General features: G+C 39.1%; 1 protein-coding gene across 3 annotated transcripts in view; it reads left to right on the plus strand.

The window, feature by feature from the left end:
- LOC119718840 overlaps positions 1–20,282 on the plus strand; it is a 60,211-nt gene that overhangs the window by 6,635 nt on the left and 33,294 nt on the right. Inside the window, exon 1 of one of the 3 annotated variants that reach the window (XM_038188259.1) lies at positions 11,381–11,642. The exons of 1 other annotated variant lie outside the window; for it this stretch is intronic. In XM_038188259.1, coding sequence (XP_038044187.1) covers positions 11,544–11,642 — 99 coding nt within the window. In that variant the 5' untranslated portion in view covers positions 11,381–11,543. Of the gene's footprint in view, positions 1–11,380; positions 11,643–18,127; positions 18,210–20,282 lie in introns of those variants that run through there. One more of the 3 variants, XM_038188260.1, reaches the window with a different exon arrangement.

Below are 20,282 nucleotides of genomic sequence, written 5' to 3' on the forward strand. Positions count from 1 at the left end.
TATGATGGCTTTGTTTATGCAGGAGGTCTCTTGCAATAGCCCCATTAAATGGGCAGGATTTACTGCAGTTTCGTAAGAGTGATATGCAGGTGCTAGAAAGATCGTTTGGGACGTTTGCACTAACACAACAAAAGTAATTATTTGGGAAAGAAAACTGTTGCTTGTTCAGGGACTAGTCATTTACCGGTATATACCAGTATGAATGTGTGTGCCTTTTCACATTCCATAATTTAATTTTGGTGGGAAAAAAAAAAGCTGGTCAATGTTGTTCGATAGTCCAGAATTTCTTTTGAAAAAATCCAACCACACTAATCTTCAACTCGACTGTGTAGTAAAAGGTACAGTAGATCATTTGTCATTTGTGCATTTGTTTCGTTTGAAGCAACAAAAAAGCTCAAAATCTAACGACAGGTGCTTAAACTAACCTAATGAAGTTTTAGCTCTGAATGCTGTATATTCCGAGAAAACAATATTCTAGGATCTCGATTTCAATTCAAAATTGCAGAGTAATATTTTGAATTGCGCCTGAAATCAGCATCCGGAACATGTTCTCATTCAGCCGATTGCAGCTACGCGATGTCGCCCTCTGAACTTACGAATACCGGTAATAGCAACCGCGCGCACGTGTGTGTCGTGTTAACGCTTGCCCATTCACGGATTGGCCCAATTACAAACCAGCTATAGGCCTACTAATGGAAATTTCCAAAAATGTGTCATGTATGTGACATATCTTTGGAAATGACCTTCTTTTATTGTTTTCTTCAAAATGACACCAGGCTAGAAAGAATAGTTTCACAGGGAGTTTTGTGCCATTAGGTATTACTACCAGTATCTATAAACCAAGTAAGTTTTCTAACAATAATTTGGTAAGCTACTTTTTGGATAGCTGCAAATGATCTACCTTTAAACCACTTGAAACATATTCATTGGCTTTAAAGGGAATGTACATCATTGGCTTTTGCTGTAATTTTCACAAGTGAACTATTTGAGGGGTTAGTATAATAGATCAAATATTGTTACACTGACATGTTTGAAGTTTTGTGTTCGAAAATGCTGAAAAAAACCAAGAAAAACAAAAATGTTCAAGTAGTCTGGTTCCTTGACTCCACCAAAGATAAAATGGATAAATTTATAGATGCCGGAAAATTGTAAAGTAAGGGAACCAGTCTAGCTGGCCTGCACCCGTTCATGAACATGTAACCAATAGCAAACAAAATTTGGACTGAAAAAAAAAGTGTAAGGTTGGAGCAGTAGTTGAAAAATAGTTGGTCGGCCGACCACCGTTGGAAATGTATACAAAAATACAATTTTCTTGAAAATGACTTCACACCTGGTGCCATAATTTTACAGGATGCTTTAGACTGTCATTTACCAACATCCTAGTAAGGTCTTTCGTAAAAACTTGGTAGTTTTATTTTTCGATGTTTGCAAATGTTGTATGTTCCCTTTAAAAGTATCCCATCTACATTTTGTTTTTAATAAGAGCCAGTGGGGCATATTTAATGGTATAACAATGGTACACAATCGAGGTTGCCTGTTCCTTAAAGTTGTGGATCAAGTTTGTCATGTCTTTAATGATAAGCTCCTACCCAACAAGAAATCTGTCATTGAACTGGAAACCCAGTACACAATGCTGCAGTGAGGTGTGAGTAATGGAATTATATGCAGCCAGACAGGTGTGAAGTGATAATCTGCCGGCCAGGTGAGGAGGGAAGTCATTCATGTCCAATTATGATGGATAAAAGAAGACAGCCTGTCAATATTGAGAAGTGCTGAGGTCTGATTGGTTCAATGTTAGATTGTGAATTCACAGCCATATTTAGAGTACATTGTCTGTACGACTGTCTTGGCTGACTTTATTGGTGCTTTTAATTAAGCGCATTGATAAAATTGATAAAATGCAGGTCATTATTGTCATTAGATATCACAGTCAATATTGTAATCTGGGATTCATGTTATCTTTCTGAATCCACACATTGTTGAAATTAATGAAATGTACATTAGAAAATTGTACATTGTAGTTAACTACAGATAATAGTTGCCCATCGTCCCCCCCCCCCCCCCCCAAAAAAGAAAAGTCCATGTGCTGTACATTAATGTGTGGATAAACTTAACTTACGATGGTCTCCAAGTCCCAGACTAATCCCCGCCCCAAATAACTTTGGATCATTCAAAATACGCAGTGGATGGACTGGAAACCAGTCTAGGTATCCCCAACTCTCCTTTTCTAGCCGTTGAAGAAGAACTTCTGCACGGAGTCCATTTGAAATTTGTTCTTTTTATAACACTGCATAACATTAACAACCGTGAAATCAGGGGCCCCCCTCCCTTCCTCCTCCCATAGCCTACCGTTACCGGTACATGTAAGCCTGGATCATTGCTTGGATCACAGGAACTCTGTCTTTGGCAGCTAACTAAATAAACAGGATGAGAATATAAACAAGCCTGAACTTTTCACATCAACCGGGTGGCTCTTTCTGTGGAGGAAGGAACACAAACAATGCTCCTTCCAAGTCCAAAGATGAAAAAGTCTATGATTCAATCAACGAGCATCAACCTACTTTGTGTTCAAACAAACAGGGCACTAGCTGGTGTGCATTTTCTTTATCACTGCCTCGGAATGAATTAATAATGTAATAAAGCAGAATAATGGGAATCATAGAAGTTTCACACACTACATACATGTACATGTACATGTATAGTTCTAACATATTCACACATCAACGACGCCTGACGCTCACGCGAAGACGCTGTAGCTTTGGCACATTCAGGAAGTTGTGTGTACTTCGAGCGCGAACCAGTATAGTACAGTACGCACATGCTGTGTGTCCCGTCCACAGACCACGGGGTTTCAAAATTGGTAAAAACGCGCCGAACTCAGCTATCAGTACCTTAGTTAATTTATGTTTGCATTAGTTTGGGAAGGCACAGTTCAGACCAGGACTAAATTGGGAGATGTACATTTGTACATTGTACAGGAATGGAATATTTGCAAACTCAAACCTAAACTCAGTTATTATCAAAGAGTTAAGTTACTGGAAAATTACGTACACTGTATTAAAGTATGGATTGGGGACTGTTGTTTCCTTCAAATGTGTACAATATAATTTTTCAACTGACTTTGCTTGTCCTCCCTCCTTTACTTTCGAAACAGTCACTTTAAACTATATTGCATTGTCGTTTTGTATTAATTGAATTTTAATTCTATTCCTCAGTGAATATGACACTTATGTCAATTCAAGCAGTATATCTTGTCAGGTTGTCACCCCCAGTTCGCCATTTGTCACCCCTAGTATACAGCATGTCACCCCCAGCATGCTATGTGTCACCTGCAAATGCCCCCCTCATAGGGGTTTTATAGACCTCTCGGTTGTTTAACAGCCAACACTTTGTAATAACACATAAATTTGGGTGCTGTCACCGGAATCAATTGGCATACTTTTTCTTCTCATCAGAGATTGAAATTGGCAGGACTGTTAAATGCTGGGACATGTATTACACATGTTGTGTACATGCACAGTAAAATTATGTAGCAATTCAGAACATTTCACTGTTCCAGTTTGGTTTGCTGCCCTCTGTAGTTCCATTTTGACCAGGTCACCTAACTTTGCAAAGTGGGACTTTTCCTCCACGTTTTGGCACACGTCCAGAGGTTGTGGTGCTTATATTATGCAGTTATTGTGCACTAGCCTTGGGCTCCCACAGAAATAACAAGTTTTTTTTGTTGTATTGGTTTAAGTACCGGTACCAGCACACACTTGTACATTTACAGTGTGCACATAATAATAATACAATGTAAATTTGTTAATCTCCACTTGCACAATTTGAGAACTCCAAGATGATGATTTATTAGACAAGATTGAAATCAAGAAGGGGGGGGGGGATCTTGAGTGATATCCAGAGTTGCAGCCAAGGACACATCACAACTGAATCACAAGTCAAATCATAAGTCACAAGAGTGGAACATTGACTAAGAAATAACTTTTGAATCAACTTCTCACTTGACTTGAATTGGAGACTTAATTGTGAATTGATTTTTTGTGACTCTGAGGATTTGTGATTGACTTGTTACAAGTTGTGATAACTTGTGACGACTTAATTGTGATGACTTGTGACAACTTGTGATGACTTGTGATAATTTGTGCCAACTTGCAATGACTTGTGACAACTTGTGATGACTTTTGACGACTTACGATGACTTGCAACAACTTGTGATGAATTGTGACGACTTATGATGACTTGTGATGACTTGTGATAGCTTCTGGTGATTTTCGACAACTTGTGATGACTTGTGACATCTTGTGCCAACTTGCAATGACTTGTGACAACTTGTGACGACTTAGGATGACTTGCAACAACTTGTGATAAATTGTGACGACTTATGATGACTTGTGATGACTTGTGATTGACTTGTGATGACTCTGACGACTTGTGATGACTTGCGACAACTTGCGATGACTTGTGATGACCTTTGAGGCCATGTAAATTTCCCACTTATTGTACCAAAGTTAATTTCCCACTTATTGTAGGCAGTTCAGGTGATTTTTTAATGAAAGGGACAAGTACCTAAAATGAAAACCATTTGACAGAGTGAGTCTTCATTAGAAGAAATCTTTGGGTATTGTGATGACTTGTGACAACTTGTGATGACTTGTGATAACTTCTGATGAGTTTCGACAACTTGTGATGTGTGACATCTTGTGCCAACTTGCAATGACTTGTGATGACTTGTGACGACTTAGGATGACTTGCAACAACTTGTGATGAATTGTGACGACTTATGATGACTTGTGATTGACTTGTGATTGACTTGTGATGACTTTGACGACTTGTGACGACTTGCGATGACTTGTGATGACCTTTGAGGCCATGATAATTTCCCACTTATTGTACTGAAGTTGTACACGTGTTGTGATGACACGTGTTGTGATGACACGTGTTGTCGGTGTACACAGAAATGGTTTTGGACGGTGCCCCAATCATATGGATAATCTTGTGTCCTTGTAAGCTGTAATCTCTTACTCCGACCCATATAGTCTGACCATGTTGTGGAGGCGTTTGAAAGTATTTTTTTCAAACCCATTTTGAAGGCAACAATGACAAACGATGCCCATTATCCACAAGCCTATGAAGGATTTCCTTATCTACTGACTTCACACCGTGGAAATAATTTGTGATTGGAGGTCCTATTAAGTTGTGCGGTTAAATAACCTGTGCAAGAACAAATTACTTGGCCCAGTTACCTGAAAAGTTCAAAAGAGCGGAGGCATGGAACATCAACTCCGAGTGGACCTTACTTTCTGTCCCTTCTGGCCCAAATATTATGAACCTAATATTTGAGTGATGTACATAAGTAACCTGTGCAAATTGCATGAGGCCAAGTAAAAAAAAAAGTTGATAGTCCGTGGAAATGAAAGGTTGGTTTTGTTTTCAACATTGAAGATTGTCATTTTCTCCCTGGAACTACACTTCCAGAAAGGTTGGCAGACATACCTGTATCTTGCCAACGTACAAAACTACAAATGTGTTCAAAAGGTTATTAGTTACCAAAATCAAAACTGGTAGAACATTACAGGTAAAAAAAAGAACCCCAGAAGAATTGTAGCCATCTCCCGGCGTTATTATGGTACCTCCGCCAAGGAGGTTATGTTTTCGTAGTATTTGGTTAGTTTGTTGGTTGGTTGAAAAGTAACTCAAAAAGTTGTGGATGGATTTGCGTGAAAATGTTTTAGAGGTGGTCCTTGGTGTAACTAAAAATCAATTAGATTTTGGAAGTGATCCAGGTTTGGGTCTGGATCCAGCATTTTCTTTTAAGGATTCTTCACCGTTGGGTGTACTAACAATATGGCTGGGAATTGTTTAGCCTTGGCGGAGGTTTGTGCTCTCAGAGTGCCTTCTACTAGTTCCCACATGATTTTACTTCTTTCCAGTCTGTCATCGGATCATTACAGTTAGTTAGTCCACTGTCTGACATTGTAATCCTCTCAAGAAAAGGACCTCCGATCCTAATGCGATAGCTAAAAAGTCCCTGGGCCAGTGTTAACACGGTGTTATTTCTTCCCACAAATGAAAGGGTCTTCAAGCTGGGTCGCGAGCTGCTATTATTGCAAAAATGCATTCCCGGTCATGGAGGGCTTAGGTTATAGGTTTTTGACTGCACTGGGGTGGTTGTAATTGGGTCAGTGGATACAATAGTTGTGATTTATGAAGTTTTGCTGAGATTGGTGAGTTTTGCCACTGAGGGTCCACTCAAGTTTTCAAGGAGTTCCAGGGTTTTAATCATGATGTTTATGAGGTGGGAGTGAGTTGGTGGAAGCTAAATGTAGCTGTCATGAAAAGTGGAGGGCCTGAAATGTTGATTTTGAGTAGAGAGCTATTTGGGGTATTTTTGTTGCAAAACTGCAGTTAAAGAATTGTGCATTCGACGTCAGTTTGCAGGTCAGAGAGCAAATTAGCATTAACGTAGAACTTGCCTTTTATAGGTCATGTACCTGTACACTTTGGCACCCAAATTATTATGTGGGATGATGTAGAGCCTCAAGTCGGTCCAGTCTGTGATGCCATCATTACAAATAATCTGTTACAGGTTTTTCAAAGTGATTTCCAATGTTGTTAATGTAAACATGTACGTATGAGGGGATGCCATGAGCTGTTTGTATTTTTCCAAAATTGCACACTTGCATGATTTCAGTCATCCTATCCCCGGGACTGGGTTATTTTGGTTTCTCCCCCCTCCCTTCCATCCCAATCTCCATATGAAAGATGTATTCACTTGTGGTGACAACAATCTCTTTAGAAGCATTAAAGGGAATATACATCATTTGCTTTTGCTGTAATTTTCAGAAATGGATGGAATTGGGGGGTTGGAAATATAAAGCAAATATAGTTACACTGACTTTTTGGAGGTTTTGGGATCGAAAATGCTATAAAAACCAAGAAAAACGATCATTTTCCTGTAGTCTGGTTCCCTGACTCCATATAAGAAGAAACAGAGCAGTTTACATACATTGGGGAATTGTAAGGTCAGGGAACCAGTCTAGCTGGCTCGTACCCGTTCATAGGTTTGTAATCGATTGCAAACAAGTGCAATTGTCAATTGGGGCCAGTATTTGAAAAAAAGCCAGTTGTTTCCAACGCTGATCGGCCGATCAGCGTTGGAAATTGATACAAAAATACCACTTTTCTTGAAAATGACAGTATACCAGGTGCCATAATTTTACAGGATGCTTTAGACTGTCATTTACCAACATCCTATTAAGGAATTTCGCAAAAACTTGGTAGTTTTATTTTTCGATGTTTGCAAATGTTGTATATTCCCTTTAAAACAAAGAGCATTGAGTGATAAAATTGTATGTTTTCTGTTCACACAGCGCATACCGTACCGGTATGTCCCTGCAGTTTCTTATGGTTCAAGTCAGATTGTTTTCTCAGGGCTCAATTGAGAAAAATCCAGGGATAACATGGGCAGATTATGGAGGGATATGGTTCACTCACTGGCATTACTGACATCTCAAGGATACCTGGGAAGTTAATGGTATGCCCGCAGGTCTTGTGATGCTGATGATGGGACAGTGGTAAAAAAAAAGAAAACAAGGAAAGATGTTCAATGGTGGTCCAGGTAAAAAGGACAAGTTATTGCATGTGTGGGGCTGAATGCAAGGTTGCTGATTGGTGTGATAAAAAAGACACTTTTTTTTGCAAACATTGCAGTCACATCTGTGGACCTGTAGACAAAAGATGTCCACATGATGCATGAACTCAAAGACAACTGTGTGGACTCACACAGTGTTTTCCACTTTCTGAAACAGTTAATGACCACAGCTTCTTGAAGTTCTGGTGTGTACTCACTGATCACACAAGACCAACAATAGTTGAATTGTTTCCAAATATGTATTTATACCGTCCTTAAAGCCCGAGTCCATCATTTGCTGCTATCCAAAAAAGTAACTGGCATAATTATTGTTGAAAAACATACTGGTTGAAAGATAGTAAGGGGACTAAACTCCCTGTGAAATTATCCTTTTTGGTAAGCTCTCATTTTGAAGAAATCAAGGAAAGAAGGCATTTCCAACGGTGCTTCTTAAGAAGCACCGTAGGAAAATTTAAATTAGTTGTTCGTTTTGTTATTCAGCGCAGCGCGCACAAGCATTGGAACGACGCACAGGCGCGCGCGGTTGCTATAATTCGTCGGATCAGTGCGCGACATCGCGTAAAGCTGCAATTCAAAACAATTCGAAAAATGATTTAGCAACTTTTGATTTTAAATTGAGATCCTAGAATGCTGTTTTTCTCGGAATATGAAGCTGAAGCTGAGCTGAAACTTCATCAAGTAAGTTGTTCAGTATCCTTCATTAGATTTTGAACACTTTTGTTGCTTCAAACAAACAAAATGCACTAATTACAAATGATGGACTATAGCTTTAAATGTGTAAATGAATTTTTTTTTTTTAAATTGTCCCTTCACAAATTAGACTTTGGTTTGAAGGAAGGAAGTTGTAAACACAGTTGTGTGTATTAACCCAAATAGCTGTCCAAAACCACCCTGCCTGTTTCTTAGTTTATGCCCCAGCACTGTATGGTTGTACATATACATACTTTATGTATGGATTCATCAGCATTGCAACAATCTGATAATATGTGCTGTTGTCATGATGGCCCAGTTTCTGTTCCCTCTGCTGTGTTAGTTTAACCTTGTCTTAAAACTCAACAAAGGACCATCTCTTGCCATTCGTATGGACACTGAACCCCGTAACGGCGGGAACTCTTTGCAAGATCACCGACCCAAAATGACACAGTGACAAGCCGCCTGTTGTTGACAAACGCACCATCATCGTAATAACACAAAAAAGAATATTCCGCAAGGGTCAGTGGCCAACCAGTACTCATTTCCGCCGTCTGCAGCCCCATGAATGAACTGCAAACAAAAGGCGCTTTGATCCACAAAGAAAAGAAAAATCTGGACTTTCACCGGACTGTTTTACAAGACATTTTTGATCGGCGCTAATTGGCGTAACATTGTATTGTGTGGGGATAGAGCTCGCATTCAGGGCTTTTGTTGGGCTTGGCATAACCCTACAACCTTTTTTACTACGTTTCAAGGATTGCGATTGATAGACGCTGGAATGTGCACGTACGCTGCCGACACGCTGGTCTATTTTGTTAGTAGCATTAGCACAGACAGTGCCTACATATTTTCAATTCATAAAGGAATATCATACGAGACCACCTGTTGATTACCCCCCTTTTTTTCACATCATTGCTCGCCCCTCCCTTTTGCATTCCCTTCCTGGGAAAGACATGTTTACCTCTCACAATTTAAGAACTAATTAAGCACTTTTGTGTGATCTCAAAGTAACTGTAAAGTTTCTTGAAATCCTTCTGTTTGCCGTTAAAGTTTTTGAATTGAATGTTTAGGATGATTCAAAAGATTAAGTTAATCAGCTTATTTTGAAGTATCCATTCTCAGTATCAAGTGCGTAATACCCTTGATACTGACGAATCACAGGATCTTCACCATTGGTGTGTAACTCCTAAACAGTTCGATGCCCACACAAAAATCAATTGGGATTTCCTCCAACTGCAAAACAGGAATGCAGGTTGGCTACTATATAATAAGTGGGTGTGTACACCATAGTGGGGTTGTCACCAATCAAAAAATTTCGGATTTCAGATTTCATCTCTACAAATCTAACAAATTCCAACCTCCTTTTATATAATTTTACTGTATTTTGTGACTCAGACTTTCAAAACGTTTCAACTTTCAAGATAGGCATCAGGAAAAACATCAAAATTGAAATAAATTTGGCTTATAAATGCTTTTTGAACAAACAAACAGTATCCTGTTGCTTATGAAGAATCATTGGACAATGGATATGTTCCTTTATCTTAATGATTTGGGACAAATTAGATATACTCACTTGCTGTAGTACCTTATGATTACCTAGTGATTTACATATGGTTGACGCTTAAAGGATAAATAAAGTATTTTGAATTGAATAAATGCGGCCGAAAGGGGGTGGGGCGGAGAACAACAAACTGCGAAGAACAACAAACTGACGTCACACAAAATCAACGACTTTTACCAACAAAGAACCATGTAATTTCAATTTGAACCAAATATCCTTTTTGATGGTGTACCGTATCAGCTTACACGAAAATGTCCACATCACTCATTGAATCAAACTCTCCGATGACTCAGTGTAGTGGCCATGATGATTTAATTCAATCAATTAATCTTTGGACTCCCAACTGTGACACCCTGTGACCCAAATGACATAACTGACATCATTATTTCGGAGGTTCCTGGAAAACCCTTTTCAAATCTCCCAATGGTTTCTTGAGATAATAATATAGCCCAACACTGCAGTGTTTGTTGCGGTCGCTTGAAGGTTGAACTCTTGTTGAGTAAACACAGACATGCCTTTCACAGGAGAATGCCTCCCATGTTTGATGAAGACTGTCTATTCAAACGACATTGTCTAACAAAAAGAAAGGTGTATTTGATTATGGTTTTAGTACGGAAGGTCGACTTCCGAAGAGGAGACTGAACAAATATTGCGTGAAAAGAAAAAATGTGACTATTAAACATTATTATCAGTTTGTGGTCTAGAATGTGAAGCCGATATTCCACTTTTGTTTTCTTTTCCACATTGTCACTCTGAACAATAAAAGAAATATACTGGCTTTGAAACAAATGTGTGTGATTATACCACCATACATGTATGTACACGTATAGGCCTACCTGATGATTAAGGAAACTACATCTTTAATTTCTCTATTGGCTAATTTGAAAACAAATGGCAAACATTTGAACTTTTCAAACTTTTACAGATCAATTTTTTGGTGCATTTTTCTAAAAAAAAAAATTGCACAAGTATTCCTGTGATTCTTATTGGTTTATTTTACCATAGAGCTCTATGATTTTAGGAAGGAACATTGTGTAGTGTGGACATGCTTGGTGGCCATAGATATTTGCACTCGGGTCTAACACACTTTTCTTCATTGTGTAATTATAAAACTGTGACTGGACCGTTTCCTCTGCTTTCCTCGCAGCACAAAGGATTTATTCACTAAAACCAACCTTCTCCGCTCTTAGTCACCATAGCTACTCTCCAAATAAAAGAGTTATTCCCCCTCTTCATGCTTTCATAGTTCCATCCTTGGCAGCCATTCATCCAAAACTTCATTCAGTTTTCAGCTCTGCAGTCCCCTTATTCATATGCAGATGAGCCCATCCCCCTCTCACGTACCCATTGGGCCACGCAGTGTTATGCAAATTGCAAAGTGTGACTCCCCGGCCCGCGATTGGTCAGACTGGTGAATGAGTGGGAGAGGCCATGCAAATGAGTTGCAGCAGGCAGTATACTATGTGCAGTGGCTTCCAGCTCTCTCTGTGTGCTTTCTGATGGCAATCACCCAAGTCATGTGCGATGAGTGGCTACTGTCGGCCCTAAATCTCCGCAAAAGTTAAATATTTTCAGACCCGATGAGCTTTTTCGGCTGTGGATATTTATTTTAGTACCAAACAAAAATTGATTGTGGAAATGAGGGAGTCTACTTCTTGGGGATTGATACACGATTTGTTTTTGCGGCCACAGCGACAGGGAAAGACCATGGAATCAGAGGTACAGCCCGAGGTTCAAGTAAGTCTTAAAATCTTTGACTTCACATTACTGTCACTTGATTGGTCACTTGTTTGACTTATGTAATCAAGTGATTAGAATCTCTGAGATGAATTGTTAAAGCGCCCTTCACGTTTTTGACCATTACTACTCAGCTTCAGTTTCGTGCATGTTGTTGATGTTCACAATGATCGCAATTGATCCGATAGATTTTGATTCACACTTTCAACCAAATCTGATGCAACCTGCCAAGAGGTTCAACTTGTCAATATCCTCCCGTCTATTTGGAGACAACTATATAAACTTTGAAAATGGTGTAACATTTATTTCTGGTTTTAATCCTTGAATTAATGAAAGTTGAATTTATTTGGAATCCTGTCAAACTCTTGGTAAATACTCAAAATTATGCACAACTGAGTGGTGGATTACATTTACAAAGTGTAAGTGATAGTGGATAAACTGAACAGGCTAAATTTGTTTCGGTAGATCTGATGGAATCAAAGAACATTTTGGGATTTCATAGGATTTTTTGGAAATGCTAAGTTTCAAGTTCTGAAGATAAGCTGCCACTGCCAGTGCCTAGATACCAGTCATAGGTTCCCTAGTAAAAGTGTTCTGAGTAAATCCAACCCTGACAATTAGTCACCCTTGTTCAGCCTGACGGAGCGCTCTGTGTGTATTGTGTGCCGCGCATGCCGATGGCTGTACTGTACTCGGGGCCTTTTCACAATTCTCTGAAAAAAAATAACTATCTGACAAGTTCAATGGATTATTCAAGGTTTTTTCAAGCTTTCATTTTTGACCGCTTTCGTAATATTCGGGTGAACGTACTTAGGTGTAACAGGGACACAAAAAATGTCACACTTTTGGACCCCACATTAAATTACCCATATACAATGCATACATAAATACACACAAAAGATACCGAGTTCCAAGTATCAGTTTGAATGAAAATAATGACTTACATGTAAAATTATGACTAAGAAAGATTCTTAGAGTTGACACATGTGTAGCTCATAACAAACGTAAGCACTTCAGAATTTGAGTTCCTGGGATTTTTCACAGGACCATTTCCTGTCTTAGTGCAAACACAACTGTTCTGCTCCGGCATCCGAGTATAAAAATATATTTATTCTGTGGGGTCAGTCGCAGTTTAGAAACCAAATCGGTGAACAATCGCAACAGTTGTCTGAGCAATAAAAAGTGTAATGGTTAAAGACCACGGTTTTGTCAAGACCATTTAGTCAAAAACCACAAATTGTTTCCAAATTCTTCTGGGTACTTCTGAAGTCATACAAACACCAACGTGGGATGCCAACCCACAAAAAAAATAAAATCAATTCGGTACACTAAATGGTGGCTGGGGAGTTTTGGTAATTCTTGGATTTTCTCTTGTGTCTCAATGGCTACATGTAGTTATGGGGTTGACTTGTGGTTTTTAATATTGTGACTGTTGGGGGTTATTTTTTTCCTTCATTATAACAATGTAGTGAATTGTGCGGGTGTTGAACAACACATGAGTTCATTCCTTAAATATGTAATAGTTGACTTCATGGACTTTCCTCTCAGAGAGAGATGTTGGGTTGGACATGTGTGTGTACATGTATACAGTACGTAGAAAAAAAGGAATAGATTACTAGGAAATACATTCTTGTTGAAAAAGTAGTGCAAATTGAAGATATTGTAAAATTGCTTTGATAGTCGAAGAGGTTTTTTTTCAGTGAAGGAGTTTTCATTTCAGCAACTCACATTTTGTTAAGGGCTGCCTGTTTGGTGTCTTTACATAGCTTTGGCTATTTAAACTATCCGCTTCATTAACTCTCTAAAAAAACCTTTTTAGTGTTGGTTGGTTTTGAACTTCTGCCAAAACAAATTTCCTTGTATGGTACTGTAGTGCTCACCCATTCATGGAATCAGATTTCAACCCCCTCTCCCCCCCCCCCAAAAAAAGATGTTTACAACATCGTACCACCAGCTCTGTTGTGTCCCCTTAACTCCAATTTTCAAAGTGAAATCAGTGAGACCGTCCATGCAGAGAGAGTGTGTCTATTGTTGGTGGGGTCTTTTGTGGGGCTGTTTCAGGCGGAACGGTAGGTCCTTTGATGTGGCGTGTGTGGAGTAAATGCCCCAACAGACCTGTGGAGCTTTTATTGTTGCCGTTTGGCACAGGGTTATTTTTCCACTGAACAATTGCCATCCCCAGAAGATATAGCTTGGATTAGGCTTGAAGATTGGAAATGAATGACCTCGCGATGGGTGCTTGGAGTAAAAGACAAGAGAAGTCATGTTTAGAAATCAGGTTGTACTGGAGTTTGTTACATGCTCGTTTTTGCATGGAGTAGAACATGATCCTGCCAGGACTTTTGCAGGCCACTCATGCATCAGTTAAATGGAGTCAGAATGATGGTCTTTACCGTCAGTCACACCGAGAGATATGCGTAGGGGTTTACATTGAAACCTGCAACAGAGCATGACCAGTTAGTTTACAGTTTAAGTGCTTTGCGTAGGTGAAGACACTTTCACCAGGGACCAAACAGTTTGCATACAGAAAAAAAAGTATCTGCATTTGGGGAACAAGTGTTTTAGTGGCTGTTAAATTAAAAGCCTCGTTTTGCTTTGAGTTTCGCATATAAATATCATGTTTCGTCCACAATACCTTCCATTCACTACCAGCATTTTTGTGGCTAGTTTCCTTAAGGCTTATACAATGTAGGTACATGAATGACAAACGTCAACACGTTCTGGTCACAATGTCAAATAAATAATTGAGTGGAGTCAGACGTTCATAAGAGACACGCAACGCAATTAAATATTAAAAATTGTGCAACCTTGGCCATCTGCTAAACAATAGAGGCCATCGCATATTGTCATGCCCCCTCCCCAATGTCTGAAACCAGTCTTATTCATGCTAGAGTGTTGCTATGGTAATAAATATATCCAAGGAGATGTAGAGATCTATCGGAATCTAATAACTTGCCATTTAATACTGGGGGTGCATGGTGTGCTTATATTGTCATACCCCCCCCCCCCCTTCCCATTTTTATCTGAAGCCCATGTAATTCTAAAGGTAAGGGTTGTCATGGTTATAAATAAATATGTGTCTTCATGCAGACACATTATTGGAATTTGTTAATTTCATGGCTAAGCACATTTTTAAGGAGGAGGAGGAGGGGGGGGGGATGTAACCAATCCCACATCACCACCTCTGAACTAACTGTATGTAAGGTACGCTTATCTCCTGTTTTACAACCTGAGTCAACATACATGGAAGGTGTGAGCCACAGTTTACAGGGAGTTAATTGGATCTGGGTCTGTTGACATGATGCCCCTTTTGTTCAGTTCTGCACCCCATTTAACCAGGAATATAACTGCCAAACAATGCCAAATAAGAGGGTGTGAAAGCTGGACAAGACTACTAAAAGTAGGTGTGAAAAATACACTGGGAGGTGTGAAGGACTTGTAGCCACAGCCCTACATGTAGCCTTAGCCTGGAAGGAAGAGTAAGCAGAATGTATGCAGAAGTACAGGACTAGCCGCTGGTCCTTAGTCGCAAAGTGCAAAGCAAATATTTCCCATTGGCGCCCTCATTTGTCAGGCAACTGCATTTGTATTATCTTGATCTCAAATAAAAATAAAATAAGAAATGCTATGATTGTGTTTACTGGCAGTGACATCTGCACAAATTTTGTCTACCGTGAAGCATTTCTTCATAACTTTGAGGTACAAAAAATAGTTAATTCAAAAACATGGAACAGGTAACAAAAAACTCAATGTACGAATCTTCCCTTGAGTTAAATTGCAGTTGTGTCCTCAAACAGTGTGCGTTTGTTTGCGTTCTTTGTTTTGTTTACATGTATGTGTACTAGGCTAACCAGTTCCAGCCTGGGCCCTTTGAACAAACCCCACCACTTTTTGTCAACATCAAATAACCCGCTCATTTTGACACACTCCTGCAACATCATTGTCTTTTTGTCTCCGGCCTCGCCAAAGTAAAATTCTACCCCCACAAAGAAAAAAACCCTCTTGACTACTTGGACCCCCACGTCTCAAAAAAAACCCGAAGAGGTTGAAGTCCTCCACACAAAAGCCCTGTCGAGTACCCCTGGAGCATGTTATGCTGTACCGAAGAACCCCAAAGCTTTTTTAGTCGTGTTTTCAAAAGTCTGATTTGCATGTTGAACAGCCCCATTCAAAACCGACAGTAGCTGAGCAGAACAATTAGCTCTTGCATCTTAAAAGGCTTCCTTGGTTGTTGGCGCACTCATTAAAAAGAAGATCCCTGCCATTTCAACCAAGCTGACTTTTTTTTTTTATGTAAGTACTGCAGTAGCAGTACCAAAAAGTAAACAAGCTGCAACTTAGTGCAAGCGTGTGCTTTTTTTTGTTATGAAACGGTGAAAAGGGGTTCTTGTTAAGAGGCTCATTATGCCTGTGAAAGTTTCGGCTTGCGTCACTATTGAGTAATAGCATTCAAGATTTTTGGAGTCAGGGTTTAATTTGGTTTGCGCTGTTTTTTTGTGTTATTACTGGCACTTTCCAAAGACATTGTGGTGACTCCCATGTAGACTCTTTTACAGATACCGATAGTTTTGTGTGGTGCATGAAGCTACATGTGTACACTGATATTTTGCACCAACAGATGGGAGGTTTTGTGCAGTGCAAAGTTTCACTGCACATTTCTGGTATGGTGACTATATCTATAAAAAAATTTTTTTTTTTAATGTTTTTCAAGATAGGTGTACATTGTACATGTAACAGTTGTAGATGTCCTTGCTAGTTTGTAGATTGACATATTACGTGGTTGAGATCCACCATATCCGCTAAGTTCTTCAGAAAATTTGGCAACAGTCTCATGTTGCTTTTGTGATTTGATGGAAGGATAGTTTTTGTTGATTTTTGTTTTAAAACTTGGCAAGAGTACAAGTACACTGTAAACACTCCTGATATTTAACTAAAATTGATGCCTGATCCTCTGCCTAGGTATATTATACCGGTAAGTGTTCAATTCTCTGGCCTTGGTGTGTTGACTTGGCCCTGTTGGTTCAGCGAGACCGAATCAATAAATCGTGCCGGCTATAAGCATCCATCCTAATCAATGATGTCATATTCTGGTTACTTTGAAGGTTATTCAGAATGCAACATTCACCCGCCTTAAATTAGATTTCATAAAAAAAGATTTATTGACAGAACACTTGTGCATGGGTAGAAGAAACGGAAAGTGGTGATGACATAACTGAAACAACATGTATTTTTACTTGTGTATGTTTATATAGTTACAAAAACTTAAATCCGGATAGTTTAAATGATTGAACTAAATGGAATTTTTCCAAAGTTGTTTTGATTCACAAGTCCAAACTGTTTGAGTAATATAAAGCTAAATAAACAGATTTTTGAAGTTTGGGCATGGGTTAAGTTTGGAGGGGGGGGGGAGGGAGTGACCACTCAAACTATTATAACACCACCTCGTCTATCAACTGCAATATCAATCTATTTAAAAAAAGAAGAAGGATATCTTAAGTTCTTTTTAAGATCACCCCAAAAAATCATTGTTTACCCTAACCTTAACACAGTTATATGTAAATCTCATTTGTATACAGCTGCATGTTACACCTGCTGAAATCTTGCATCATTTTGAAGCAAGACAGATTCACCTCTGAGATTTGGGTTTTAGTAAAAAGAACAAAGTGGGCAGGGTGTTGAGAAGAGAGTAACTGTTTTGTTGTGTGTACGTTGAACCTTGAAAGAGGATGAAAACCCATTGCCCAAAAGAAAAGGCCAAATGGTCTTCTGTAAGATTATCTGCTTTGTAACTCGTAGAACTCATAACCAGTGTTTTCTTGTTGCTAACATCTGTCAGGCTTAAACATTCTCATTCCATCTCGAGATTTTCATCAGTGAAAAGAAAAACCACAGACACTGATAGTATCTTTGTTCCTTTTTCCTTTTCATCATTTAACTTTACAAATATCTGATTCTCAATGTTGAAGGAAAGAACAAATAACAAAAGACACAGGCAAAATAGAATTACAAATAATCAAAATATGTAAATGAGATATTATGAAGGTGAACAAATAACAAAAGACACAGGCAAAATAGAATTACAAATAATCAAAATATGTATACGAGATATAATGAAGGTGATGAAATGAGCAAAAATGAATACAAACACACTCTTGTTTCCTTTTGCTTTTAAGAATCCTCCCCTCCCCTCCCTCCCTCCCCCACAGTCCTTTGGCCTTCTTCGCTGTCATCCCATAATCAGCATATGAATAGCCCTTTATCTGCGAGGATTAATCCTTGTCAAAATCCAACCATTGTATACACTTTGAAAAGAAGGAAAGAAAAAGAAAAGAAAAGAAAAAAAATCGAACTTTGCCTGGAGTCCCGGCGTTGGGTTTGTGTTGACACGTTATTGTGCGGCCTCGTCTGTGTGCGTGAATCTCTACACCGGATTACAGGCCACTTTGGAAACGTTGCTCCCAGCGATATACCGATACTGAGGATTTTTTTTGGTATTACACATGCAGAATGGCAGGAACTTAATGCATAAAGATGCCTTATGCTTTTGATGACTCCATGTTGGGACATGTAAGTAATACTCTTGATAATGGAAAGTTGTGGGAAAGAAGAGGCCAAGGTAATACAAATGCCAATTTTTTTTTTTAGTTTGTGATTTGGTATTACCGGCCAGCTCTGCACTGTTCCAGCATAGCTTCTTGATGGGGCTTACTGAAAGCTTTGCTTGAATCAGATCCTAATGCAGCCATTGAAATCTCGCAGCTCAGTGGGCGGTCGGGGGGACAAAAAAAAATAATCTGCCTGGAATTTTGGTCGTTGTCCTGGCCACTGTGGCCCCCATTTCCCCCCTTCCTTAATCCTTCATTTGTGTATAACGGTACTTTCTTGTGAGCTTACTGAGCCAAGTGATCTGAAGCTAAATTGAAAACAGGAATGACGTACACGTACTACCAGTTCCAGAATTTCTGACTCCATGCTTCATTGAATAAAAATCACTCGACCACAGCCGTAGTCAGCCTGGTGGAAGGGGATGGTTATTTATTTTCTACCGTGAAGTGGACCATTTCATGTCTAATAAACAGTTAATTACGCATGGACATCGCACACACAATCTCGACAGTGAAACACCGGTATGCTAATTTTTGCAAAAAAAATATGAGTTTTTTCCTAGTTTTTGTATTTTGATAACAGTGGTCACTGCTACTGATTCTAACCATATTATATAGCACATCTGTGCAAAAGGTCATCCTGGCTTTACATCAATGACGCCATGAAAATTTCTCAACAATCGTTTCACTGTACTGTACGCGTGTCAAACACGCTCCATTTTTATGTATAAAAAACGTCTGTTTGGACTATTTCCTGCTTAAACTCTTGGAACCCTTGGCCCAGTGCCATTCAGTGTCATTTCAACTGTGTTTATATATAGAGAGGAAAAAGTGGTGGGTCCTTTTATCCAGAAATTTACAGCAAGTGGAAAATTACAAAGCTTTAACTAAAGTCACGAATCTCTTTCTGACCCACATGTGGAGGTGTGCTATTGATGGCACACACAGGGAAAAATACAGGTTTGTTAACATTGCGTGGACAAAGAGAGACGAGAAAGAATGATTTTATATCACTGAAGATGGGCGATTGCACTTTCAATAATGCAGTTTGAAATAAAATGAAAAAAAAACACTGGCCTTAATCTTTTGACCGGAACGGTATAATAGCCTTGGACTGAATAAGCTCAAGTTGAGCTTGTTTAATAATATAATATTGCAGGCCTACCGTTTATAATTAGAAATATTGCAGTTCAGTATAAAGTTGAAGGCAATGTCACTTTGCCAATTTTAACCTAGACCTCTGCATTAGATATAAAGCCATTAATTTAACAGAATTTTTGATGCTCTTTTGCAGTGTGCTTGTAACAGCACCGTATAGCATAACATAGGTTGACCATCTCTGTAATGGGAAATTTTATGAGCGCCCTTGGTGCTCGTGTCACGGTTTGCTGGTTTGTAATTTGTGAAGCTCTTGTTAAATGGAAAGACGAAAATTGGCAAGTTATAGAAAGCTTCTGTGATGTATAATGCATCCCTATAATTCACCACAAGAGTTGAAGATGATTTGTCTTGACGATGTCATGTTTTCCTCATTAGATGCTTCTCTTAGAAATAACAAAAAGCCAAATAGTTCGTACTTAAAAAAAAAAACACGACTCCAGATGCCAGAACCTGTTGACTTTTTTCTTCACGGCCAGCAGCTAATTGTCAGCATCCAGATCCTTTGAAGATGCCTAACGTTGCCTAGCAACCAACATCTGAATAGGTTTTCCGGTGCGGCCGACGTCAGCTTGTTAGAGCCAGCTAATTGGAGACCAAATATGTTGCCTCCAATTATTTTGGTCCGCTTCGCCTTGCTCTCGGATTAGAAGTTCGGTTGCTGCTCATTTGAATCGAATGTATTGCTCCAGCGTGCCATGAGTTCTTGATAATATGAGACGAAGCTCTCATCAAAGTTCAGTTTTGGTGTTTCATGTAGTTGAACTGATGTGACTTCTGTGTGCATGGCTCATTGTATTCTAGTCCCTGCCTCGCTGGAAATTTGAATCAAGAAGGTAAAACCAGATAAAGAATTGATGTCAGTCGGAGGAATACT

The sequence above is a fragment of the Patiria miniata genome, unplaced genomic scaffold (assembly GCF_015706575.1).
Source record: "Patiria miniata isolate m_02_andy unplaced genomic scaffold, ASM1570657v1 HiC_scaffold_7, whole genome shotgun sequence".
In the NCBI taxonomy this organism is placed as follows: domain Eukaryota; kingdom Metazoa; phylum Echinodermata; class Asteroidea; order Valvatida; family Asterinidae; genus Patiria; species Patiria miniata.